The sequence below is a fragment of the Cydia amplana genome, chromosome 1, assembly GCF_948474715.1.
Source record: "Cydia amplana chromosome 1, ilCydAmpl1.1, whole genome shotgun sequence".
NCBI classification, from domain to species: Eukaryota; Metazoa; Arthropoda; class Insecta; order Lepidoptera; family Tortricidae; genus Cydia; species Cydia amplana.
Window position 1 is genome coordinate 21,135,475 of NC_086069.1, and position 27,744 is coordinate 21,163,218.

At 36.3% G+C, this 27,744-nt stretch overlaps 1 protein-coding gene across 4 annotated transcripts in view; it reads right to left on the reverse strand.

Moving 5' to 3' along the window:
* LOC134650365 (kinesin-like protein CG14535) overlaps positions 1 to 27,744 on the reverse strand; it is a 317,841-nt gene that overhangs the window by 89,733 nt on the left and 200,364 nt on the right. For 2 of the 4 annotated variants that reach the window (XM_063505337.1, XM_063505331.1), the window contains exons 1-2: positions 26,447 to 26,573; positions 20,459 to 20,604 (exon numbers count right to left, since the gene is read on the reverse strand). The exons of the other annotated variants lie outside the window; for them this stretch is intronic. In XM_063505337.1, coding sequence (XP_063361407.1) covers positions 20,459 to 20,514 — 56 coding nt within the window. In that variant the 5' untranslated portion in view covers positions 20,515 to 20,604; positions 26,447 to 26,573. Of the gene's footprint in view, positions 1 to 20,458; positions 20,605 to 26,446; positions 26,574 to 27,744 lie in introns of those variants that run through there. 4 annotated transcript variants of the gene reach the window in all.

A 27,744-nucleotide genomic window follows, 5' to 3' on the forward strand; every position in this document is an offset into this window, starting at 1 on the left:
TCACAGATGATGTATTTCTGTTGCCGCTATAACAACAAATACTAAAAACAGAATAAAATAAAGATTTAAGTGGGGCTCCCATACAACAATCGTGATTTTTGACCGAAGTTAAGCAACGTCGGGCGGGGTCAGTACTTGGATGGGTGACCGTTTTTTTGCTTGTTTTTTTGCTTGTTTCGCTCTATTTTTTGTTGATGGTGCGGAACGCTCCGTGCGCGACTCCGACTCGCACTTGGCCGGTTTTTTTTTTTCAAAAGGTTTTCATGCGGCAATTTTAAAGCATTTTATGTAAATTATAAAGTATTATTAAGATGACGAGACATGTCATAAGAGCCATCTAAAAAGTTTGCATTTTCACCATTTGATTTCGGGAAATTTGATGCTCTTCCTATTCTTCGGAACATCAAACTTTTTCAATCGTTATAGGACAAAATATAATACCTATATTTCAATCCAAAAAATTAACACCAAAAAAATTTAAAATCAAAAGTACCTGGGTCGAGTTCCAACTTTGAATATGAATTTACCATTTTTAAAATCTTAAATAAGAAGGGCTCCAAAACTTATTAAGTAATGATAGTGTACACCAAGCCGGAAAATGTTATTGCTAATTTAAATAATTAATTTATGAATGAATTAATTCAAAATGTGTCCTTACAATAACTATTGCAGCTCGCTGTACCTTTTACATTCTAGTTCATATGTTAGGTGTCTATGTACTTTATCATCATCAATATCTGCTTAGTATTTTACATTTCAATGATTATACTAGTAAATAAACAATGTTTAGTGCTACATTGCGATTTATGTACATTGTACAATAAAACTGTCTCTTCTAGCACTTATGACCTCGATCAAACTTCGCCAAGCTCTGCGCAAGACATCTCATCAAGTATTGGGGACAGCAGGATTACCGTAAAACATGTTTCTATTTAAAATCTTTTCCCGCAAGGATTCCGGTCGCATCTGGTTGTGACATTTTATAAGAGCTCGTTCGATGAATGGGAACCGATCGATTTCCATTCATTCAACTAGTTATTTGAGATTAAACTATAGATTTCGTATCTGTGCTCCATGTTTTCCTATCTGGGGGCCTGGCCAAGATGAGAATAGTTTGCAGAAACAAAACGCAATGATAAACGTAAATAATGTATGGAAATTATAGCGTTTCGTTTCATTTTCTGCAGACGATTGTCATCTTTGATAGGATCCCTAGTAATGATTTGTAGTTATGTAAGACATTTTATGATCGATTATATTAATTTTTCTCGGGGTGATAACTGAACCATAAAACAGTACAAATTTGACACAACTTGACTATTTTACACACACGTCGTATTAGTCTTGAAAAAAATTTAAGTGTTAATTCAACATATGTATGTAGTTTTATTCTCTGAATGAAACTACTATGAATATATTTTCAGCAGTCGTAGTTGCAGTAAAACCTCACTTTTCTTGTGCCGACTCCGCCGAATCGGCAAATAGGCAGAGCCTGTGCCTGGGGCGCATTTTAACGATTTCGCTCCGGTATAGTCACTCGCATTACAGTTAGGTACACTTTAACTTTATTGTTATTGCGATTTGGCATTTTATTTTATTTACAGCTTAATAATTCGCAAGGAAACGTTTGGTATTTACGAAAAAACATAATTTACGTATACTATGTAAGTACAACAACTTAGTTTATTTTTACTAGCAAAAAGCAGAGCTTTGTAAGGGCTCGCAGAGTTTTCTACCTAAACCAACCGGACCGCAACTTTGGTCCAGTCCGAGGCTTGTTCCATGTTCGATCGAGTGGGTACGTAATAAGTCCGTTAAGGACGCAGCTATAAGTGAGAGCAAGAAAGAAATAGACCTACTAATTGGACCCCGGTCGCTCTCCGGTACGCCTGTCTGTTACAACTTTTACTTTGTCCATTAAAACGTGTCCAGACGACAAAACCAAATTGCCAATATCATCCACACGTAATATACAATTTCATAAGCGCTTATTACATCCTACATGGTCGCCCAGTACTTTTTGTAAGGAAGTCAACTGGCTTTCCTACATAATGTTGGGTCAGCGAGCCAATGTCCTTGAATTTATTTATGCGTCCACACCACACAATTGAGCGTAAAACTATCCCGTCTGGACACCTAATGACGGTAATCATGCTGCTCCACACATAAACTTACATATAATTTGCTCTCTTAAGTGATCATCAATACGAGTGAGAGGACCAAAACAGCGTGTGCCTATGTTGTAACAAACGTGAGTTCCACTAAATACTGCCAGGGTTCAGCTACAGCCTACAGCTCTATCGTGAGTATCTCTAAGTGCTCAAAAAGACGAGGCGGATGACCAAAACAAAGTGTGCCTATATTGTATAAAACCCGAGCTCCACTAGGTACTGCCAGGGTACAGTATCAGCTCTATCTTGGGTACTACTCTCCTAAGTGCTCATCAAGACGAGTGAGATGACCAAAACATCGTGTGCCTATATTGCAACAAACCTGAGTTCTACTAAATACTGCCAGGGTTCAGCTACAGCTCTATTTTGGATATCCCAAGTGCTCAAAAAAAAAACGAGTCGGATGACCAAAACAGCGTTTGCCTATGTTGCACCAAACCTGAGTTCCAATAGGTACTGCCAGGGTTCAACATCAGCTCTATCTTGGGTACTGCTCTCCCAAGTGCTCATTCTGACGAGTCGGATGTCCAAAATGTGGATGTGTATCTATGTTGCACCAAACCTGAGTTCTACTAGGTACAGCCAGGGTTTAGCGTCAGCTCATCAGCTCTATCTTGGGTACTGCTCTCCCAAATGCCCATCAAGACGTGTCGGATGACTAAAACAGCGTGTGCCTATGTTGCACCAAACCTGAGATCCACTAGGTGCAACCAGGGTTCAGAATCCGCTCTATCTTGGGTACTTCTCTCCCAAGTGATCATTCTGACGAGTCGGCTGTCCAAAACAGCGTGTATCTATGTTGCACAAAACCTGAGTTCTACTAGGTACAGCCAGGGTTTAGCATCAGCTCATCAGCTCTATCTTGGGTACTGCTCTTCCAAATGCCCATCAAGACGTGTCGAATGACTAAAACAGCGTGTGCCTATGTTGCACCAAACCTGAGTTCCACTAGGTACAGCCAGGGTTCAGCATCAGCTCTATCTTGGGTACTACTCTCCTAAGTGCTCATCAAGACGAGTCGGATGACCAAAACAGCGTGTGCATATGTTGTATTAAACCCGAGCTCCACTAGGTTCTGCCAGGGTTCAGCATCAGCTATCTTGGGTACTGCTCTACCAAGTGATCATCATGACGAGTCGGATGTCCAACCCAGTGTGTGTCTATGTTGCACTAAACCTGAGTTCCGCTAGGTACAGCCAGGGTGGGGTGCTACGGACAGGAAACCTCCTAGAGTGCCGAGTCCCTTCTCATTCCTCTTGATCAGTTGATCCGGGGGAAAGGTAAGGGTTCTTGGACGGTGCGCCCCGGGGGCAACGGTAAGTAATCTCTTGATTTCCAAGTAATTCCTTACCGGTGCTGCCAATGTCCTGTCGTGGGGGGGTTGAGGGGGTTCCACACAGGGTGTCCTCTCAATGAGGGAGAGTTCACCCGAGTGTGTGCTGGAGGGGGGCCTCGGCCCGGGCGGCTTCGGTCGCGGATGGGGCCTTCGGGCCGGGCGCCTTCGGGTGCGTGAGGGCACAGGAATGCCGCTGACCTGTATAAAACTGCGGTCCCCGTAACTGTCTAGGCAGAGGGCTTATGATGACGGCCGGGGGGGTTGCCACTGCTGGCCGGCGCCGGCGTGGTGGCCACGAGGATGACCACCTCTATAAAAAATCGCTAAGGCAACCTGAGGGGGTGGAACCCGGGGTTTTTCCATCTCCTCCCGGCGTGGAGGTTGTCATGAGGGACCAGTGTGTGGTGTCGCCCTGCATACTACCTTCGAGAGGGGGAGCTTCGGCTCCAGGGCCTTCGGGTCCAAGGAGGGGACAGCCTCGGCTGTCGGCAGCAGGCGGTGTTCGCGGTGGAATGCTCTGCGATCCCGTGTTCACCGTCACCATTGCTGCGAGACGGGCATACCGTGGAGGGTTTAGTCGGTATTTAGCCCCTTGGCCACGAGTCCGACATATCCGTCCTAGTTCCAGGGCTAGGCGGAATGCCTAAATGCATTACTCCACGTTAAAAAAAAAAAGGTACAGCCAGGGTTCAGCATTAGCTCTATCGTACTGCTCTCCCAAGTGCTCATCAAGACGTGTTGAATTATATAGGTACTAAAACAGCGTGTGCCTATGTTGCACCAAACCTGAGTTCCACTAGGAACTGCCAGGGTTCTGGGTCATTTTGTTGAACTGGACGCCGACGTTGCTATTGGCGTGCAGTCGGCGTGCAGTTTCCATACAAGTTGCAGTCGGGTTGTAGTCCGTCTGCATCGGCCCTAAATCACTGAAGTTTGTATACAGACGGCCTAATAGGTATGCTTATTAGTGTACCGCATAAACTTTGTTCGCGGTACACTTATGGGATCACATCGGTCTTGTTTTTATTTATAATTTTGGCAGTTCCAAGCAATCCGATTTAAATTTGCTAACACAACTAGACTGATGATCAGTTCATCGGCGTCACAGAACAGAACATACGAGTAAATTGACCTCCGCAGTGAATATACAGCAAGATTGAGTGTTCCAGTATTCAGAGAAACTTAATTGCTAAATTGGGAATCAAACCGAGCGAAGCGAGATGGGTCAGAATCCAAAATTTTAACCCTTTTTTGTATTCATCGTTGTTAGCACATAGTACATTAGCACGAATTTTAATTCATAATTTTTCTAACAGATGGCGCTAGTAGTAATACAAAGTGTTATTCCTTTATTTTATTTTTTTAGGTTTATAAAATGATATTTTTATGTTTGATAACACATCTAGACATGAATTTAAATTACTATGTTAAATTTCAAACCTTTAAGTGCGATAGTTTTTCCGTAAAGTGTACCACAAGAATGCATAGTTTGTCGAATAGTGATAAGGCTCGCTTCGCTCGCCCTAATTAATTAGCACATGAAAGGATTTTTTTAAACAAAGTTATTTTAAGCAGAATATTAGATATTGAACAAAAGTACCACAATACTTGTATATTCTGTGCTAAACTCCGCGAAAGTTTTAACTGCAAAATTAATAAAGTATTGGCAAGGCGCGAAGTCGGTGGAGGGGGAAGTGGCGCTGATCGTCACAAACACAGGTAATCTTATGGAATGTCCGCCATTAGTACTAGCGGCAGCCGCTTGAACTAATTTTACTCCATAAGATTAAACGTAGAAAGTCCGCCAAAATGAGGGCAGCATCAGTCGTGCACCTAGCGAATAGAATTAATTAAAAGTGTGCTAATGTAGATAATAAAAGGATTTATTTCTACATTGAGGATATAATCCGTACGTGTAATGTCAGCAATGCGGCGGCGTGCGTATCTGTAACACTGGTAATACTTGGCTGACTGTAGTCGCTGATGTTGGTAGCCATGAATGTTAATGTTCGCCGGGAAACTTGCTGGCTTCAACACAAGATTTCACTGTCGTAATTTTTTCTTCCAAAGAGTACCCAACACTGTTATTGGTGAAAGGCTTATTAAAATAAAGTTACATGTCGATATTTGAAACTGATACCTATATCATAATATATTTTTATTATTTTCAAACTTAACTATTTTTTATACATTGTCTCATTCATATGTCTTAATATGTATAATAGACATGAAGACATTAAGGGTAACATTCCATTTCTGACCGCAGCTGCACTACTGTTAATTTTACTATGGAAATTGGCAGTAACAGCGACGCGTTCAGTACCAGTAGTGCAGCTGCGGTCAGAAATGGAATGTTACCCTTAATATTATAGCATTCAAGCGAAAATTGCATCAATGGCTAAACATCTACAATTTCTATAGCACAAATGAATTCTTGGACATGAAATTTAATTAATTAGACTTGACTTGTATAACATTCATAATTAATATATTATAAATAGATACATTATTGGTATATGTTTTGCATGATAGTTTATAAGTTTTGTACATATTTTGCATACCATTTATGGTTAAACATGAAACCTACCACCTATCGCATGAACACCGATGTACCTGGTAATGTTTATCGCAAATAAAAGATTCTTATTCTTATTCTTATTCTATTATTTAGAACTCATAAGACTTGTAATTGATTTATCAATAAATAAATACATATAGGATTTTCTTACACAAATTGACTAAGCCTTACAGTAAGCTTAAGAAGTCTTGTGTTATGGGTTGTTACTACGAGTACCAGGCTAGGTCAGACCGGTCTTTAAAAAATATTAATATACATATTCATTAAGAACATTTTTGCAATTCAAATATATTTTATTTTTCATTCTAAGTTTGTAATATTTCATTTAAGCTGGTTACGAACTTTGGGATATACCTTATCTTATGCTCGGATACCTACTATTTTAGCCAATATAGATCAAATACTTCTAAAACATCAATATAACTCGAAATAGATCCATCACAATTACCACTGCCAGACAACGTGGAGCCCTCAAAATACCTGGAAAGCCCCGCCCAGGCAAGAAGCATAAATCATTTCACTCGGAAAAGAGACTGTCAAAACAGAGACGAAAAAAAGTTGTATCCGAAACAGACGTAAAAAATTGCATCTGTCCAGAGCCAACGTCGTATCAATCATAGGAGAGATTGGATCACGTTTCGACGTAAGGTAACGATCCCAGGACGTAATCCCTTTCGAAACTGAAGATTATAAGGGTTTGTGTGATTACTGTTCTTTTTATTCGATTGTTTGTTTATTTTAGAACAATGGTTAAGTTTCGTACGTGGTTCAACTGACAAGATACTGCTCTTTTATTTAACAGTAACGTCCATGATCATTACAATTATAGGTACTTATAATCGAATGTATAAGAGAGAATTTATATGAGGGTCTATTATTAACTTTATAATTACTTTCCAAGACAGAATTTATTTTAATCAAATGAAACCTTAAAAAAACCTAATTGAAAAGTCAACCAAACACGGAAAAATAGTCCTTGCTCGAAGAAACATCAATTAACCTTCAGTTGACAATGTCCCAAACGTTTCCATCTTCAATTTTAATTCCTAGTAGTAGAGCGTGCTATCAAACTATTTATTGGTACAATCCTGTAAAATATTAGGATTTTACGATTAATTTTTCAATAAGGCAATTTTGTAATTTGCAAATCACTAAAATTATTTATTACTACAAAATCTGGTAGTTAAAACGAAGAAAACAATATACTTACCATAAAAAATCAATATCGAAAACAAAAACAAAGCTAACCCCAAATAAGCCGAACTAATGGTGCTACCTAAACGCAGGTGTTCTGCCTCGGCGATACGTTGGAACGAATGGTCGGACGTGACCGGAATCGAACCCAAGACCTGGAGTAAACACGCGTGCGTTTACTATTTCTAAAACTTCCCAATTACTTAGGCGATCTTAAGGCTTCCAGGGGCTTTAAGATCGCCAAAGCAGAGCAGAGATCGGTAAAGTAGAGCAGGCATATTGTAAATTTGTGTATACCTAAGTAATAATTTATTGGAAGATATCCTCACCATACTTGTAAGATAGGTAGGTAATAGAAAATTTACAGTAGACAATATGTTATTTATAAATTTTTGGTAATGTTACCTAATAATAATGTAAACTTTGATTTTAATAAAAGGTAATTTTTCCCTCTCCAGACGCCGATTATTACTGACACAAGAAAATTGACAAAATTAAATTATAATGGATCGAAACTAGAGCGATTACTATTATTATTCGATTTTTTGAGGAATACAGTGATTATTCTTTAGACTGAGAAATTTTTAGTAGGAGATCTGTTTTATGAAGTTCTGACCTGATACGTTATTTGATCCAAACAAAGACTAGGAACTTGTATTTCCTCCACTTGGTACCCGATTCATGTAGGACACAATTTCTTTATGTACCTCTGTGTACATTATCAAGCGTAGTCTATATTAAAATAAGATAACAGATGAGGGTAGAAATACATTACTGTATCTCTTAATTGTTGTCCGTTTCTGCTTTATACTCGTACGTACTGGAATAGTACACTGATAACGTTTGTTTATTTCTCGTTTTTATTGAACTTTATTAATGTTTATACGCCCTGAAACTACACAGAGAAAATACAATATGAAATAAGAGAGAACAATCCTTTGTGAACCGCCAGTGGCTCAGAAACCAAGCTTTTGTTTTTAATTCATTATCGTTTGGTTTTCACAGTACGCTCGAAAGAAAGGTAGAAGTACGGATATATTTAAAACAGAGATTGCTATAAATAAAGCTGTGTGATAAAAGGAAAACAAATGTTTTATTAAATTCTCGAAGATATTTAATGTATAAATTTGAAAATACAAGTGTGTATTATGTTGCTAGTGGGTGTCCTGTCTATTTGTATCTATATATTCATAAATGGCTGGCAACGCACTCGTGATAATCCTCGCGTGTTTCTTAGGTACTTAGGCTACAGTGACCGTTTACCAGTTTAGTCAGGCCGCGACTTTATTTGATATTTTGGTATATATGTATATATTGTGTCATTGCAAATATCCGTATTAATAATTGTATCTTAAAGTAGTTCGTTGGTGCGGAAAAGCGGGCTGTTCGAATGCGGATACTGCGGGCGCGGCCCACTGAGCCAGACGCGCCGGCAGAACGAAACCCTAACGCGGCCATCAGACGGTGCAACAATCATTTGATAATCGACCTCGTTTACCACGGAGATTTTCTTCTTAAAGTTAATAACGCACTTTCAAAAATACAGGCATTTCGTAGAAATTGGTAATATATTTATCACACTTGCTTATTATGGCTGGTCCATATTCATTATCGTATTTTTAGAACTACGAATTGGTATATTCGACTGCACTACATCCAGATACCAAGAGATTGATTGATATATGATTGGTTGATTATTGACAAATAATCGATTCTTTCATATAAATTGTAATGTGAACAATGCTATTTCATAAATAAGTTACATAAACTTTAGACACAATATGCACTTAAATATTTTTTAGAAAGTAATAATATATATAGTCCAAAAATACGTACCTATTTCAGTCCAGAGGGGACTAAACAACCAATTACTTTAACCGTTAACATAAAAATAGATCTTTGATTTATATTTTGACATACACGCTATTTTCGTCACATTTTACGCATAAGCGACAACACATAACATCACATTAACCACATGTGTAGAGTTAATTAATAAACTATGCTGTTTGCTGTAGCGACAAATTTAAATAATTTAAACAAGCGACGTAATTGAGAATGGGGACAAATTGTCGGTCTGCGGTAAACCTCTATGGTTTACAATTAAATTTACCGGTAAAAAGGATCAATAGGGAATCATTGGGATGAGCTGGGTGTTCGATGGCGGTCCATTATGGCTTAGTAATTGAACTTTATCAAATATAGAAATGCTGGTTGAACTATACTATTGAATAAATTAAAAGCAAAGTGATGGATATTTTCTAATATTCACAATTATATTATTAAATTTTTATTTACACGCATCCAGTTAATTTTTGACAGAAAACATATACTCGTACTTACATAAATAGATTACGTACGATAGAGTTACGTACCGTTTTCGTGTGAATATTAAGAGAAATACTTTTTTCTAGTTAGGGTACTCTTAATATAATTGGCATCAAGTAATAATACATAATTGTTTACTTATTACTTTTTTTCGCGACTAATTTCTATTGTTAATATTTTTCAAATACGTACATGTAAAAACCTATAAGTCAAACAAAATTCACGAGTATAACTCACGATTACAAGATTTTCCATGCTATAAATTTATTTAAAAATCGCAGGGGCATTATCCTACGTACTTTTAATATTTGCCGAGGTGCATTTCAGCCATAAGTTATGGGGCGATTATCGGCGGGGGTGAAATATGAGGTGTAAGCTGTAAGAGGGTAAAGTTAAGGTCTAAGAGGAAGGTTTATTGTGTTTGACGAGAAGTTAGTATAGTAGAAGTCAAGAAGCTTACTAGTTTAGTCAGATTTTAAAAAAGGTGTTGGAAGTTGACACGATTTTGATCCTGAGCATATAACAGATTCACTTACTCACAGCCCAATTTGAACGTGCACCTGACATCAAACCGATATTTTAATGATATTGGAATCGTATCAGTTGTCATTCGTGTGACCGTCTCGCTCGCACTAATACATGAACGGACAAAGTCAGAGTTGAACGCGCAAATGACAGCTAACTAATATGATTCCAATATCATTCAAATACCGGTTTGATGTCAGGTGCACAATCGAATTGGCCTGATACTTGTGGTTTTTACCATTATTTTATTACATTAAATTGTAGCATTTGATCGCAATACAGGCCGTTGTTAAGTTGACTCATGTTATTATTAAAATTAAAACAAACGAAATTCATTCTTCACAACAATATTAATATTCCACAACGCGACCCAATGTAACCCAAAAATGTGACGTTAATCTAAACAGACCGACAAAGGCTCCACACCTATGCAAATGTCTCTTTCCCGGGAAAAACCTTTAAAATTGTATATTTCAGCCCCGGAAGACAGACTGCGGAGGGAATCGCAATGAGTTTCCGGAATTTGGATTGGGTTCCGGGATCAACTGCGCGTCTATTAACACCCGCCCTTTCACGGCCCATATTATTGACTCCGTTACGTTACATGATTGTTAAGGCCTATCCAGATATTTGGGAAGATATCAGCTAAGTATGTGTAAAGAATTTAATTTTCTTCTAGAATAAACATCTAATTAAGAGGCAAATAAACGAATTGTTATTTAAATATTAATTGTGTAAAGGCTTTAGGGTATTTTCGTATACAAAAATTAAACTTAAAAGTTGGAGCTGGAACTGGAAATACATGACACAAAGTAAAACGCATTTAAGGAAACTATTGACATTGTCGATATGAGTTCAGGATATCTCAAGATAGTTGCGTCGTTTTAAATCATGACAGTCTCTAGAGATATTTCTAAACTTTAGTTACCAAAGTGTCCTAAGTGTTATTCAAGTCGCGAGCTCAAGTCGAAAGCTCAAGAAAGCCAGTGCACTGAGTTCTCCGATTACACTTGAGTTAACAGTTACACTAGTTTTCCAAAGTCACGTCTGCTTCTAGTAACAAATAGGAACATACGGCCTAGACAGCGTACTGACACGCTTAAACTAAGCAGCGAGAATACGTTGCGAGACATTCCTCCGGGACTCGATACATGTAATAAGGTTACAGTTTGCCGTGACAGCCTTGCTATGCGCTTTTAAAACACAAACTAAGAGTTATATGTTATGCTTAGTTTTTATAATAACTCTGGCATTTCATAATAAAAAGAAATAAAATTACATTGCACGCGTACCTAACAGAAAAGCCGCAATGCGAGGAATTCCTTAATTTCGCCTAACATAAGCCGCCCGGGAATACTAATATTGAGCCATTTCCTAATTAATGTTTTTATTGAAATATTTATACGTATTACCAAAATATTTTCATTTATATATCACATTACGCAAGTGAGCACTACGTACTATATTTATATAAGTAAGTACCTATACATATATTAACTTTAATCATATTGTCCGGGTTAAACATTACATTATTTGTATCGTCAAGTCATGTTTTGTATTACATTGTACGTTATTGTGATATGAAATGACAGCTTATAAAAATTATGAAATATTATTTATATTGTTATCATTGATATAATGACACCGACAGGCGCATGTCTAATATGTTTACATGTTAAACAAATACCAGGAGGGCTATGATGCTTTGTCACCAAATCATTAATCATTTATTGCGTGATATGTGAAATACCTGATAAGTGATTAAATTTGGTAAAAAGACGCGAGGATAAAGTACAAGTGACTAATGATAGCGTGACATGATTTGAGCTTTTGAAAAATCAATTTTAATCTCGATGACTTAAGGCCTATTTTAAAGAATAGATTACTTAATCACATTCCACCACTTATCTACTTTTGCCATTGACTGATAAAAATCATCCGTGGTTTGAGCTTTTGAAAAATCAATTCTAAACAAGTTGACTTAAAGCGTATTTTAATTAATGACATCCTATCACCACTTATCCACATGTGACGTTGATAGTTAAAAGTTATCCAAGGTTAAAGCTTTTGAAGCTTTATTTCTAAGTACTTAGAGTTTATAGTCTTTGAAATAAGCTACATTATCGAATTAAGGTAGAACCGGCTGCAATACTTAATTAACGAAGGCTCATATTTGCTTGTAAATTCATACAAAATTTTAAGGACAGTAGACCTTATTAACCTCAAATACGGTGAATTTTATACGTCAAACCATCTGTCAAAATCAACTAAATTGTAGGCCCTTCCCAAACTTAGCCACCTTACTAAGACTGCTCTGCTGCTCGATGCATTTGGCCGTTGCTCTCCGCCTAATAGGTTGCCATGGGTATGCCAACCCCACCAATGCATCTACGGTTCCACTGTGGGGAGCAACGGCCACCATGTCTTGAGCTGCTGCCGTTGCGCTGGGAGGTTCCCACGGCACCATGTTCTTAATGACATCGTTAGGAGAACCTTAGTGTCAGAGTTACCTAATATCCCATGTATGCTTGAGCCGCCAGGCTTTAGCCGATCGGACGGCATAAGGCCTGACGGCTAGACCCTGGTGCCGCGGGAAAGAGGTAAGTGCTTACTGTGGGAAGCCACGTGCGTCAGTACTTTTGCCGCCCCGCATCTTAGTCGTACAATGCGGTCGGCAGGAGCGGCTGCTGAGCATGCGGCGTCTCTTAAAAACCGGCCAAGTGCGAGTCGGACTCTCGCACGAAGGGTTCCGTACCATTAGGTACGCAAAAAACGGCAACAAAATCACGTTTGTTGTATGGGAGCTCCACTTAAATATTTATTTTATTTTGTTGTTAGTACTTATTATTTGTTGTTGGCAACAGAAATATAAATACATCATCTAAATAGACAGACAGACCGACGGACAGCGGAGTCTTAGTAATAGGGTCCCGTTTTTCCTGAAACCCTAAAAAGATAAATACTCGGCGCTGAGCGGGTATTTATTCGTCTCCCTCGGTGTCGAGACTTCGGGATGCTCCTGGAGCCGGGAACCTCGCCTGTTTGAAAGGGGCCTTGACCCCCGCTCGGGATTGTTCCTGATGCAAAGACTGTCCATCGCAATCTAAGGCGGTCCTAGGTCCTTGCTACTCGTAAAGTCTGCAGCGATTTTGATAGCCCACGCAGTGCAAGTGTTATACTTGGTCAACCAGATCTTGACAGTAGAAAAAGGCGGCAAATTTGAAAAATGTAGGCGCGAAGAGATATCGTTCCATAGAAAATTTGAATTTCACGCCTTTTTTTACTGATAAGATTTGGTTGACCAGCTATATCACAGACTTGTCATTTTCGCGCTCGATTTACCCGTCATAAATTCATAGAAGTTTGACGTTTAAAATGACGCTTGCACTGCGTGGGCTATCAAAATCGCTGCAGACTTTTCTCGGTCTGACTCTATTAACTACTCTATACAGGGTGGTACAAACCTCGATGTCCAACATTTTATTTTATTTTATCACTACGTGGGCTACTACCAATATTTTTTTATATTAAGGCTAGATTTTAGGAAATAAAGTTGTGTATCAAAGAAGTAAAAAATAAAATTCGGCACCGAAGTCAGGCACCAAACGTCATCTCTGAGAATCGCCTAATAGCCCACGATATGAGGAAACTAAAAAAAAATTTGAACGTTGTGGTATATACCATCCTGTATAGTTTGAGTGTTGGATTGCAACTAAATTAGTACGACGCTGTCATTTTCTATTACGCGATTACGTCCGATTTTACCCGAAAAACGAAGTGCATTCTTGTAAGTATAGTTGCTCAAACCAATTTGTCATTAAATAAGAACAATATAAACTATACTCATCCTTTTCTTTTGGGTGCTAGTACTAGTGTAAGACAAAGATAGTATGACTCTCTCTGTCTATGTTTGAAATGAGACAGTGCTTTGACAAACGATATAACCTATTTGTAGTTTCGCATTTTAAATATACTTGGTCAACCAGATCTTGTCAGAGGAAAAAGGCGGCAAATTTGAAAAATGTAGGCGCGAAGGGATATCGTCCCATAGAAAATTTGAATTTCGCGCCTTTTTCTACTGACAAGGTTTGGTTGACCATCTATAGAAAAAAAATCAGCGATCAAAGAGAATATAATCACTACGTTTTAAGAGACGGGACTTCCATACTAGCCACCTGAAATTCTGAGTAGTATGAAGCGTATGCTAGAATCCTGTACCAATAGGACAGAAATTATGACAGCTCGATGACAGCAGATGTGGACGGCACTGCTGCCAACATGAGCAACAAAAAGGGATGTGCTTCACACACTGTTAGATATTTTTATCGATATCGATAATTTGAAAAAAAAATGCGTTGCTTTTAGACTAATTATTAAACTTTCGCAATAAGTACTTTTCGTAACTACAATTTTTTTTCTTAGAAGTTACAAAAAGTATGATTGTAATAAATGATAACAACAGTTTTCTTTTAAATTAATTAATTCTATTAGATCTTTTAAAATAATATTTACTAATTTGATATACCCTGTTGTTGACCTTTTTTTACAGTGTCTACTAAGGGGTCTTCTAATTCCGCGAAAGATCTATTTTTAATTCGGCATTCGTTTCTGATTAATAAGAGGCTTAGTCGCCTCAGCAGTTGGTCAGTCACGGTTGCTTGATTTTCAATAGGCACATAGGCTAAATCTTCATTACCCGTCACTTGAACCCATCTTTTACACCTGGACAGGAGCAATTTTTTTCGATATTAATAGAAAGATATTATACTCGGATTATTAAAAGTCAAGTAGTGTTTTTGCTCGTCTCTTTCTATTTATATATACCCATGGCAAGGGAAACCAAAACATTTTTCAATAACATGGACCTAAGAGCTGTTCAGAAAAAATATCGATATTATCTGGGTACTTACCGCACTAACTTTTACAATGATATTATTTTATTCCAGAATTTATTTTAATTTATAAAACGCATGTTATGTGTTTTATGTAGAAAAACAAATAGATTTTTGAACTTACCTATCTTCATCCAATGGAAATTTAGCCATAAATGTTCGTTTTTGACCACCAACCAACAACAAGACCGGCCTTTAAACCGCAAATCTCACACGTTTTGTAGTGCATATTTGCTTTAGATCACATAATACAATTTAAGAACTTTCAAAATATGTTAAGAAAAGCAAATCCCATTAAACCATTTATTATTATTGAATCGGATAATAAAAGGAAGGTTTTCACCGCCGATCATAAAAAAAAAACATAATATAATACATATTTCATTATACTACTTAAAGTTTTTAACACATGTTTTAAAAGCAGCCAAATAAATCCAAATTGCGCTAATGGAATCGAACTGTGTACATATAACTTATATTTATTAATCGATACGATTGTAGAGTCCGTCTAAGCTAACTCTGCACCGACTTTGACAGAAAAGAGTGTGAAAGTGTCATTAATAACCTATTTTTTTTTGTAAAAATCTACATTTCCTCAAAGGCCAAAGGCCGAGCTGCATACCCTACACGAAGGCCCGGGGCGTAAGACAGACCCGGTGCGCACTTTATACAACATCCCCAAGTATTCTAATTGCAAAGGCCGAAAGCCGAGCTCCTCGCAGGGCCGAAGGACTGGAGCGTAAGGCAGGTGCGTGCTTTTTATATCTTCTCCAAGTTTCTTAATTGCGCGCACCAGGCTCGGTGCGCGCTTCCAACTTCCCCAAGCATCTTAACCGAAGGCCGAGCTCCGTGTAGGGCCGTAACGTAAGGCCCGGAGCGTAAGCCAGGTGCGTGCTTTTTGTAAGATCCCCAAGTTTCTTAATTGCGAAGGCCGAAGGCCGAGCTCCGCGTAGGGCCGTAAGGCCCAGAGCGTAAGCCAGGTGCGTGCTTTTTGTATCTTCCTCAAGTTTCTTAATTGCGAAGGCCGAAGGCCGAGCTCCGCGTAGGGCCGTAAGGCCCAGAGCGTAAGCCAGGTGCGTGCTTTTTGTATCTTCCTCAAGTTTCTTAATTGCGAAGGCCGAAGGCCGAGCTCCGCGTAGGGCCGAAGGCCCTTAGCCACGCTCGGTGCGCGCTTCCAACTTCCCCAAGCATCTTAATTTCGAAGGACGAGCTCCGCGTAATGGGGCCGTAAGGCCCGGAACTTGAGCCAGGTGCGTGCTCTTTGGAACTACCCCAAGTTTCTTAATTGCAAAGGCCGAAGGCCGAGCTCCGAGTCGGGCTGAAGGCCCGGAGCCAGGATTGATGCGTGCTTCCAACTTTCCCAAGCATCTTAATTACGAAGGCCGAGTTCCGCGTAGAGCCGAAGACCCGGAGCGTAAAGCAGGTGCGTGCTTTTTGGAACTTCCCCAAGTTTCTTAATAGTGAAGGCGAAGGCCAAAGCTCCAAATAGGGGCCGACGGCCCGAAGCGACCGAGAGAGGATCGTTTCCACGCAAGCTCGCGTCCATGCTTACTAAGTTACTAGTTCTTCAAACACAGAAATATATTACAAGTATCTAAATGATAAAGGCCGAAGACGGAGTTCCACAAAGGGTCGAAGGAACTTTTACAGCTCGCTATAAGTCCACATATTTTATGCTGGTACTATTAACCTAAAACGCAGTAATATCTATCAGATGCCACATTTTTCGCTCAAATCCGTTGATTAACTGATGATATCACGTAAACTCCACGAGTGTTACTTTAGATCCGAATAAATCAGCGTCATCTGTATCAGCATTAGGTAAATGCAATTCTGAGTAATGGCTACCATGTACATATATTATTATCTAAATATCGGTATTATAATTATTTTACGTATTAAAGATATTATAGGAAATATGTAGTTGCAGAGATAGAGCTCTAGCACTTTTCAATACGTCAGGTTTTTGGGTCCGACCTATTTAGGTTTTCAAGCACGTTTCATAGTAACATATCAAAAATCAGCATGATGAAATCTCCTTGAAGGAACTACATTGCCTTAAATTAAATCATAAAAATATAGTTAGTTTGTATGATCACTAAAATGTATAAAATAAAAATAATTAATTAAAAAGTAAAAAACACGACTGCAGTTTAAAATGGAACTGAAAAGCTAAAAATAATTTTAGTTATGTTAGTTACTCAACTTAATGAATGTAGATTAGAATATAAGTGTTCAGTCAGGGTCATAAACAGCAAATGCAAAAGTTTAGGCTCATTTAGGATCGTCACTGTACCTGTATATTTTATTTTGATTGCAGTCGGGGACCTTTTAAATGGGAAAATTTTAATACATCAAGGTCCCCGACTGCAATTGAAATAAAATATACAGGTACAGTGACGATCCTAAATGAGCCTAAACTTTTGCATTTGCTGTTTATGACCCTGACTGAACACTTATATTCTAATCTACATTCATTAAGTTGAGTAACTAACATAACTAAAATTATTTTTAGCTTTTCAGTTCCATTTTAAACTGCAGTCGTGTTTTTTACTTTTTAATTAATTATTTTTATTTTTAGTTAAATACTACCTGGTCACGGAATTACCATACGTTTTGACATTGTTCCAAATTTTAAAACCACGATTACTCAAAATGTCACTGGTGCACTGACTTAATATAAAAGAAATAGACACACAAAGCAGAACAAAAACGTCAAGAAATGTGGATCCCAATGATGTTTCGCACCATTTGCATTGATGATAAAAACGCTTACGTAAATTTTGAGTCAAGATAAATGTTTCGTACGGAAAAGAGCTTAATGTCGTAAGCATTAAGTGTCAAATTTGCAAACATAAGTACCAACACTGTTAAAAAATTTAGTCCGATGGCACTAAACGTAACGTATTTACGTCAAACAACGTCAAACGAGAATAATGAACGAATGGAGTCACTTTGGTACACTTTAATATGTATTACTGTACAGGAAAACCAATTGAAGTAATAAATAAAACAAATTTAATTTAATCGGGAGCTCAAATAAAATTAATTCGTAGTTCAAATTCAAACAAATCAAATTTTTAATTGGTAAGTATACGTCTTTAAATACTAATTTCCTTGAAATAAATTCTACTTATTAAATAACTGTGTATTTAAGATCTACATTTACTCATAGCGCGGGTGCACGGGGACATTTAGATACTGATTGGATTTTTTTTATAAAGTCTACCTATACTTTATAAAAAAAAACCTGTGGTTGTCACTGTGTTCCGACAGGTTTAGCATTTACAGTTAGTCGATATAAGCCCTTATTGGTGGTGTATATGTCGGAAACAGGGAAATGGGCCGAACACACAAGTGCCGTTTTGCCTTGTTTAAAACTGCATCACCCCTATCTCTTGCTATAATTAAATAGCAGTCCACTTTGCACGTCGCATAGGTTTTCTTGGAAATCTTGAATTTAAACATAATATTATTTCTTATGAATTCCATATAAAAATATAAAAAAATATTGACCTCACATCGACTCATTAGATTTTTGTTCCTTAACATCCCTTCTTTGGTACTAACAAATTAATTTATTCAAAACCATAAAATTACCACCAGATTACATAAATTATGTAATGCTATCCAAAGAACTAACCGAAAGAAATACATTCCATCCTTTTTCCTTGTTTTATCATTGTTATTTTTACATATTTTAACGGCACATTTCGTAATTGTTGACAACTTCACATTTGGGAGTTTCAAACAAGACTAAACGAAAAAGTAATGCATGATCTGTTTTGACATCACTTTTGTGGGGCCATTTTTGGCGGCTGATTGGGTATCCAGTTCTTTATACTATATCAATGCACTGGTGTGACTAGACATGTTCTTTCCGTGGACCCTTCACATATATTATATCGTTATCTATCAATCCACTCTTTTATTATATAGCGCTCCGTGCATTAATTGTTACTTACTTCCAATGTAGAAAAATAACAAAGGTAATTTATTTGTACCTAATAGATGCTCCAAGTCCTAGGAAGAAATACATTCGGTCCAGGAATAATAAGAGTCTTAACTGAAAGGCTTTGTATCTTAACCCTTCTTCTAAATATTTCATTTTAGTTTCATTTTTTTTCGTCCCATATCATAGTAAAAACTATGAAATCATAATAAATTTTATTAAATCATAAAAAATAATTTTGTCAACACACACTATAGGGATCATCTCTGTTTCAATGAAACTAAAAGGCTTTATCCGACTTAATTGGAAATCCCGATGATTTTTAAACGGGCCGCTCACAATAGCGGCAAGTTGTTGAACGCGGAAAGCGTTTACGGCAACTGAAACAAAACCTCTTTTATCGACGTCGGTGTATGAAGCAATTGGGCGCGTATCGGACATTGAATGTTTGTACAATTTGAATATCTTACTACGAGGTTTGTTTTAAAATTAATGGTCATGAATGACGTCGATGATTGTGAGAAAACAATTTGCGTGGAAAGCACACATTTTAGGAACTACGGGAAAAAATATGCTATGTTTTGCACTTTGAAATGTATTATTATCAATTATCACATATATCACTATTGCAATTAAAATCCGAAAACCGTGCATAGGTACAGGTATAAGTTATTCCTTGACAGCCGTCAACACTTCCGGTCGTATGACTTGCGCAACTGACTCACGTAAATAATAAAATAATAAAGGGATAAAGCATCCGTGCTACATTAGCGATGTCTATAGTAGATCAAAAAAGCACATTTGTCATACTTACCAAAAACATTTTTTTTGATATCGCTTTGGACTTGCTTTCGAGTTCGTCTAGAGCTGCGACCGGTGGTAGGGGCGATCCATTTTGGTCCGCAGGCGGATGTAAAATCAATACGATGACTGTGAAGAGATCGTACGCGTTTGTTTTTGCCCGTTACGTTTTAAAATGTTTATTTACGCAGCAATTCGTTTACTTATCACGCTGCTCTGTTTGTTGTTTGACGAGAAGTTATTATATCCTTTGTAGTCGACTTCGTTGTTATTTCTTCTCATTTTGTAGACTGATACTTTGATTTCATAGGACGTTCTCTCATTATATGAAATAAAGTTTACTGCGTTATATCATTCTTATGAAACTTTTTTTCTGTACGTAAGTAATTACTTCGTAGCTATTTAAACATAAACTAAGTTTTTTTTTCAATTAATAAAAATTCTCACAGCAGAGGAGGTTCATTATCTTCAGCAACGAATATGATATCTGGCTCGTTTCTGGATATATCACTATTTATATGTGAATTAATAAATGTTTACGTGTGAAAATAAACACTTAAATATGTGCTACTTGTACAGTCAACAACATTATACAGTTTAAACCCCTTACAAGGTTTAAGTAACAAAGTATAAAAATATTTAAACATATTTACGTATATATAAAGATCAAAGAAGGCTTACCTTGGTAATTCCTTGGCAGGGCTGGACTGTGTTTCTTGATGACTAAACGACGCCATTTTTAAGAGTTGACAGTTTTAACACTCATTGTTCTTCAAAAGTTAAATTCACTTGTCACGGCCACTAGAGTTAGTGTAATTTAATATTGGCTGGAATATTACAATAACCAATTTAAGATACAAATTATGATCCTTCTGCCGAAAATTGAAAGTGAGGTACTTCAGTTTCCTTGTAATGATTTTAATATGATATAATTAATTAATAATACAGAGGAAAATCGTTAACTCGAACCTCGGTAAGGCGAAATCCTCGTTAACATGAAATAACATTATATTCTAGGGAAGTCTTCAAAGTCTAAAACCTCCATAACTCGAAATATTTTACATCATTAAGACCAAGTACGTAACCAACGATTCTCTTCATGGTTATCCAGTACAATTTTTACCTCAAATAAGTTGAAAAATTAAATTTGACCTCTATAATTCAAATAAAATAACAGATTTACTGTTTAACCACGTATATCTTTTTAGACTTCTGTAACTCGAATAAAACAATAAAGCTGTACTTTATCCGATTTTGTAAAATAAATTTGTGTTTTAGCTCCGTATTCGAAACCTATTTAAGACGAACTAAAACCTATAGTAAGAACCTCTGACCTCTCAAAGTCGCTATCCTCCATAAGACCAAAACTCGTTAAAACGAACTTTATGGCATTTACCTTCAGATTCGTGCTATCGAGGTTCCACTGTAATGTAAGTCATATATTATGTATATGTTTGATTCATACAAATCCATTTACGGTGATTATATTTCCCAGATTTATGTCCATAGCACGTGGCGTAAAGCCTCTCGTTTTACGACATACGTATTCTGCTATTGTTAACTAAGTAATTGCCAACTTTAATTGGAGATCGTTAAGTCGAGTAGTAAAACAATAGAAGGTACCTACATAAATCCCTTCGAAATTTACTCTAATTAATAAATTTTACTGTCGTTACGTTACTTGCTTTATGCTTATAAAATTACGATTGTAAACTACCAGAAGTATTCTCACCGTATTTCACTGATATTTAAAGTCATATTTTTAACATTTTAAAGTTGAACCAAATTTACTTAAATAACCATTAAAAGCCAAGAAATGATTTTATCGAAGATATCCAAATTTCATCAATTTTATATACCTAACTATGTAGTGGGGTTAATTTTCTAGCTAGTTGATACAGGTACCTACCTATACATATAATAAAAACTGGTTGCGGACCAAACACAAGTAGTTTTAAGTAAGTACTTTATATCATTAGATCATTACTAAGTATTTCTAGTGTACCTACATACGTAATGATTGAAATGAAACTGTTTTTAATTAATATAGTTTTAACTGTTTAGCGTCTGGCTCGTTAGGTTTATAACTTGAGTAAATTTTTCATATCGTCCAAAAACTTTCCTTTTATACATTTCGTCGCTGTAGTGTTTCATAATGTAGTCGCAAAAGGACTAAATGAAACTCCCGTTTTGCGAAGACGTTAAAAATTTATGACCTACCTTTTATTGTTGCCGTAATTAAACATGTTCGCTAAGCAGTGAATAAATTTAAAACTTTTACAGTTAAAAATATGGTTGTAATTGTTTGTTTATTCATGTTCTTGTTTCTTACTCTTATTTGTCTTGTTTGTTTGACTTTTAACTACTATTTATTTCAGAAAGCTGCCCGAGTTTCGAAATAATTCTGTCGATTATTGTTTATTGGATAGGTAGGTAAACTATAATATGTACATTCGTTTGTGAGTACGGTAACTATTTATATCAATATATCTTGTAACTTAGTGTTAAAAATCTCGTTAGCTGAGTATCTAGTACCATTTAAGTAATTAATTAAATGCTATCTTTTGCTCTTATTTTTCAAGATGTTCCAAACCGAGGCAAAAGGTACTAAACGCCCGTGAGTAATATTGATTAAGAACGGGCACTCTAAAATTTCCTGAACCCCTTCGCCGAGTTTACGCAGATTATCATCTGAGTTACGTAGACAAATCTGGAGTGACCCACTCGTTAGCCCAAGCGAGGTATAGAAAACGGATTTAAAACAGTACGAACAGTTTATTCAAGGATTTATCTAATTAAAGTTAAAATAATAAAACCCCTGTGTCTGTGATTTAGAAGTTATAGAGGTAAAAAGCAAAAATAATCGTTAATTAGTTTAATTACTGTCTCTATTCTTCAAATTTTCGATTTTTAGGCTCTGAAAGGAAGGGAACTTCTTTTTGTTGTGTCAAAGATTTAAAAAATGACCATTTTGCCTTATTTGAGGCCAGGGTTGAGTTATCGAGGTATGTAAGATATTTGAAATTTTCGGGAATCAAGGGCAATTGCGAGAAATATTCTAGACCTAAATTACATTTTAAATCAATCTCTTTGAAATAACTAATATTTTATTTTATATCCTCACAACAAAATCAACTTGTAAAACACAAATTTCTAAAAATATTTAATGTTTTACAAAGAGAAACTATTTTATCGTTGGATTATCGTACTGTTTTCACCCTGTACTCTACGTAGCGGGTCAGACGAGTCAATGGGGTGAATCCTAATGAACCCTGCTTATCATTCGCAATGACAACCAACTTTGTCTCCAGAAGCCCGGCCAACTTTAATTAATTTATGAATTAACGTAAGTCGCCTATCATCATTTTAGTCTAACCAATTTGTAAGAGAAGCTTCTTTATTAAGTTCAGTTTGGGAACTCCATTGAATTAGTTTTTGAAATTAATTTTGGGATATTAATTTGATATAAATAATAAGCGAATTTATGGATCTAATAAACAAGCAATTTAAGAAACAAACTGTTACACCTAATAGTTGACAGTTGTATTTTGTCACATGATGCATATCACGTATTGCGCGCTTGATCCACTTATTAAATTTATTTAAGAACGATTTGTACGTCAAACTTATTAAATTTTCATTTCAGTTGGCTGTCATTTTTAGTTACAAGTTCCTATTGAAAGTTCATTTAAATTTAAAAACATGAAACACCTGAATATTTACAAGCCCCAAAAACGTATCTTTATGGCAGACCAATTCACGGAATGAAAAGCATCTGTAACAGGGGGACAGACTCGTGCGGTTTTATGATTATTGCACTTTATAAAACAACCACGAGGGTTTACGGGGTATAAATTTCATTAGCGTATGTTGCCATGATTGTTTCGCTATTGTTATACTGACGTGTTAGTATGTGAATGTTGTGATGAATTTTAAAGAGTAGGTGACTACTTATGATAGCGAGATTGTTGATGTTTATGTTAAATAATGATGATGTAAAAAAAACCAAGATATAAAATAAAGTTTTGTGCTGCTATTGGAGTCTGATCAAAAGGTCAGAGGACAGCCGAAATAGTACCTAGTGTACCCACGCTAAACCTAAAGATTAGACAGCCGACCGCAGAATGTAATCGGGAAAGTGCTAAAATAAGCACTTATTATGCTAAAGTAACTTATTAAAATCGATACCATCTAGTGTTTATCTATAAAAAGTTAACACTGAACGCTCCGATAGCATAGTTCAGCAAGAATTTGCTAAATAAGTAACTGAAAATATGCTCGCTTGAACGCGCCAGTCGAAAAGGGAAAAATATCATAGCAGCGAACGCTAGTTTAATTTTCCATGCCGTAAAAACGAAGAAACGTGCACATGAAAATTTCAGCGAATGTTGAAGGATTATTCTCAGGTTCAGGCTTGAAATGTCTTTGTCCTATGATAACTTAATATTATGTCTTGAAATGTCCCTGTCAATCGTTACGATATTGTAAGAACAGACATGCTGATGTTTTTATGCGTACAGGACAATTTGAACGATCTGAATGATGTCATAAAGTTATCGGGTATTTCGCTCATACTTAGTCCGTACATGTGTTGACGCTCGAGTGAGACGCACGATAACTAACTGACATCATTCTGATGTTACATTGACATTTTATTTCGAATTAGTCTCATAGAAATGGGTCTTTTCGTGGAATTGTTATTTCAAACTTGAACTTGGTTAACTAACTAACCCAGTATGCTAACAACATTAGAAATTAGTAATATGAAGCAATAGATATTTAGCACAAAGCTGAAATCAAAGATGTTTTTCTAATAAATGGTAATAGGTAGTATTTTCTTTAAACTCTACCATCAATGAATAAAACCTAACAAGAAAAAGAAAACAGCCGATTCCATTTAGCATTTATTTCCCTTCAGTACTAAGGTTTACTGGAATACAACGGTATTTCGAGAAACTTCTGCACTTAACGTAATTGTGGTACGAAAAGTGAGAAAAATACTTTTTACGGTTAAAATTGGCTCATAAAATCGAACAACAGTTGGGTGGGGTTGTATTTAAAGATAAATTTAGTTGCTTTGCTTCTATTGCACTGAAAACTAGACAGTTCAAATGTTGCCAATGACAGCAATGATGTTTTGACGTGTATTCGTAATTCATGATAGTAGTATGTACATTTAGGTACACAACTGACACTCAATAGGTAGTACGTGAGTGATATGTAGGTAAATCGATCATAGTTAAGGATGCTCTAAACAGCCAAAGCCGATCAAATCAAATTAGTAGTTAGTTTAAGTTTAAGCTATTACAAGAGGTGTGGTGCGAAAATTAATCAATTAAAAGATGTAGGTACAGCGAGCTGCAAAATTGCATGGATACATTATGAATAGAATTCATACATAACGTGGCCATGCAGTTTTGCAGCTGGGTGTTAGAGCGGACGAATGATTCCGTTTTACAAGATATGTGTATTTAATTACGGTAATAACCTAATACAGTGACCATCAAAGGATATGAATATCGTTTGACAGACTAAAGTATTCATGGTAATAAAAAAATTCTCTTATTGACAAAATTGAGTAGGTATTCCTCTAAAAACATGCAGTCAGTACTGTATGTTACGTTAACGGAAAATATCTATTTGCAGTTAAAATATAATTCCTAACTAATTAAACATATATTTACAAAGTAGTACAAAAATACTCAGTTATGTACTAAAGTAAGTGTAGCTACATGTCCTTGAAATATGTTTTAACAGATACGAAAGATAATCGGACGTTACAATGCCATTCTAAGTATATTATTTGCATTTAGCTTTAAAATTATTAAGTTTAAATCTCCCTAATATAACTAAACAAGAGATCATATTAAACAGAAAAAAAATCATTGTATGTGGTAACGAATACAGGTCTCCATCAGCAGTTTTTGGGCTAGGTACTCTATTTAAATTTATTAGTACACTTTTTTAATTTAAATTTTTATGTTATTTCTACTCAGAATGACGAGCACTTTCGATCTTAATTGGAGAAAAAAGGGTACCAAGATTTTTATTTCCATACCGTTACCATTTTTCAGACTTGGTATGAAGGTAACGGAATGGAAGAATCGAAAAATATATAAAAAAAATTGGCACTTATTTTCTCCCATTGGGATCATAAGAGCTCGTCATTCTGAGTAGAAATAACATTAAAGTTCACAAATTTGTAAAAAAAGTGTAGGGTAAAACTTAAAACAAAATAAATAAACAAATATTTATAGGACATTCTTACACAGATTGACTAAGTCCCACAGTAAGCTCAAGAAGGCTTGTGTTGTGGGTATTCAGACAACGATATATATAATATACAAATACATAAATACCTACATAGAAAACATCCAAGACTCAGGAACAAATATCTGTGTTAATCACACAAATAAATGCCCTTACCAGGATTCGAACCCAGGACCGCGGCTTAACAGGCAGGGTCACTGCCCACTAGGCCAGACCAGTCGTCAAATAGTTAATGACTCTTTTCTAGATCAAATAAAATAATATATTTGTCCATTATTCAAACGAATACTTAAAGTACGGAGTATGTCTATACAGAAACGTTTAAAACTTATAAAAATGTATCAATATCAACTCGCGCTCTACCCCCGAGCCAAAAAAAAACTGAACCTAAAGCCTCACCGATCTCCGACAAATCATTCACAATAATATACCAGCCACTACAATACACGCTATAGGAAGCACACGCAACGCGGAGCGGAACCCGCGTGCTTTCCCGTCCGCGGTCGACGTGCCACTGAATTCTGAACTTCAGTTTATCTGGCGCATCCCCCATGCCATGCCGGTACACAGCTTCCATCGCGCTAGGGGAAGTCATTCTACAATTGGAAAAGTGATCTTATGTATTCTTGTGTTAGATTGTATTATTTTATATCTGATTCTGATTTACGAGTATCCCTATGACTAACTGGTGAGATTGTCTTAAGTCTGCCAATTATACGTTTTTATACGTACATTACATTTTAATATTTTTTTATAGTCTCTAATGAATTCATGTTCATAAAAATATAACCGAACAACTAGTTTGAAATTCATAAAACTCTAAAGTTGCGCTGTATGCGAACCAGTACGTGATTGTGCTAAATACTACCTATTTACAGATACATCACTAAATCTCAAATTGATATGTCAAACCTAATGAAATAAGGTGCTTCTCGGTGAATTGTGTCACTTACCTTCGACATTTTGATGCGGAAAAAATAAGAATAGACAACCGAAATATTTACAAGATTATTATTTTCCGTATATTAACTGGCACAACGAGGAAAAGAAAATGAGGGAGATTTATGAATAGTCTCGCGAAGTATATGTAATGATCTGGATTATGTTCACTGCGCTTGTAAGATCATGATCATTAATTTAATTCTCGGTGTCATTTCGGATGTCGTTACGTTATAATGTAACATATTACTCTGTTATTATATATTATAGATCATTAAACCTCAAGAATCATAGTCTCTACTTTCCTACTATTTTATAAATGAAAAAATAACTCTGTCTGTTTGTTACCTCTTCACGCTTAAACGTCTGAACCGATTTAGACGAAATATTGTATGGAGAGTTTGTGGTAAGAGAATACTAATTAAAAGGAAAATGTTTCGTTGTGCACTATAGTTCAGTTTAAAGGTACATACAAATATGTTTTTCATTTTTATATTCTCGTATACCTTGTAACGTTAGCGTCTTGACGCTCCTTGAATGATCAATTTTGTCATAAAAATACACTAAGAATAATCTTAAAACTAAATAAATTATATTAGGTAAAACTAAAATATAAGTGCCTAACTAAATAAATAATTCTATAGTAATATTTGCTCGTGTGGTGATGTAGGCGCTTATCCAGCGCGAAACACGTATGTGACGTGTGTATCGACATCGCGGGGCGCGAGGGGTGTCCGTGCATGGAGCTCGGCCATTTG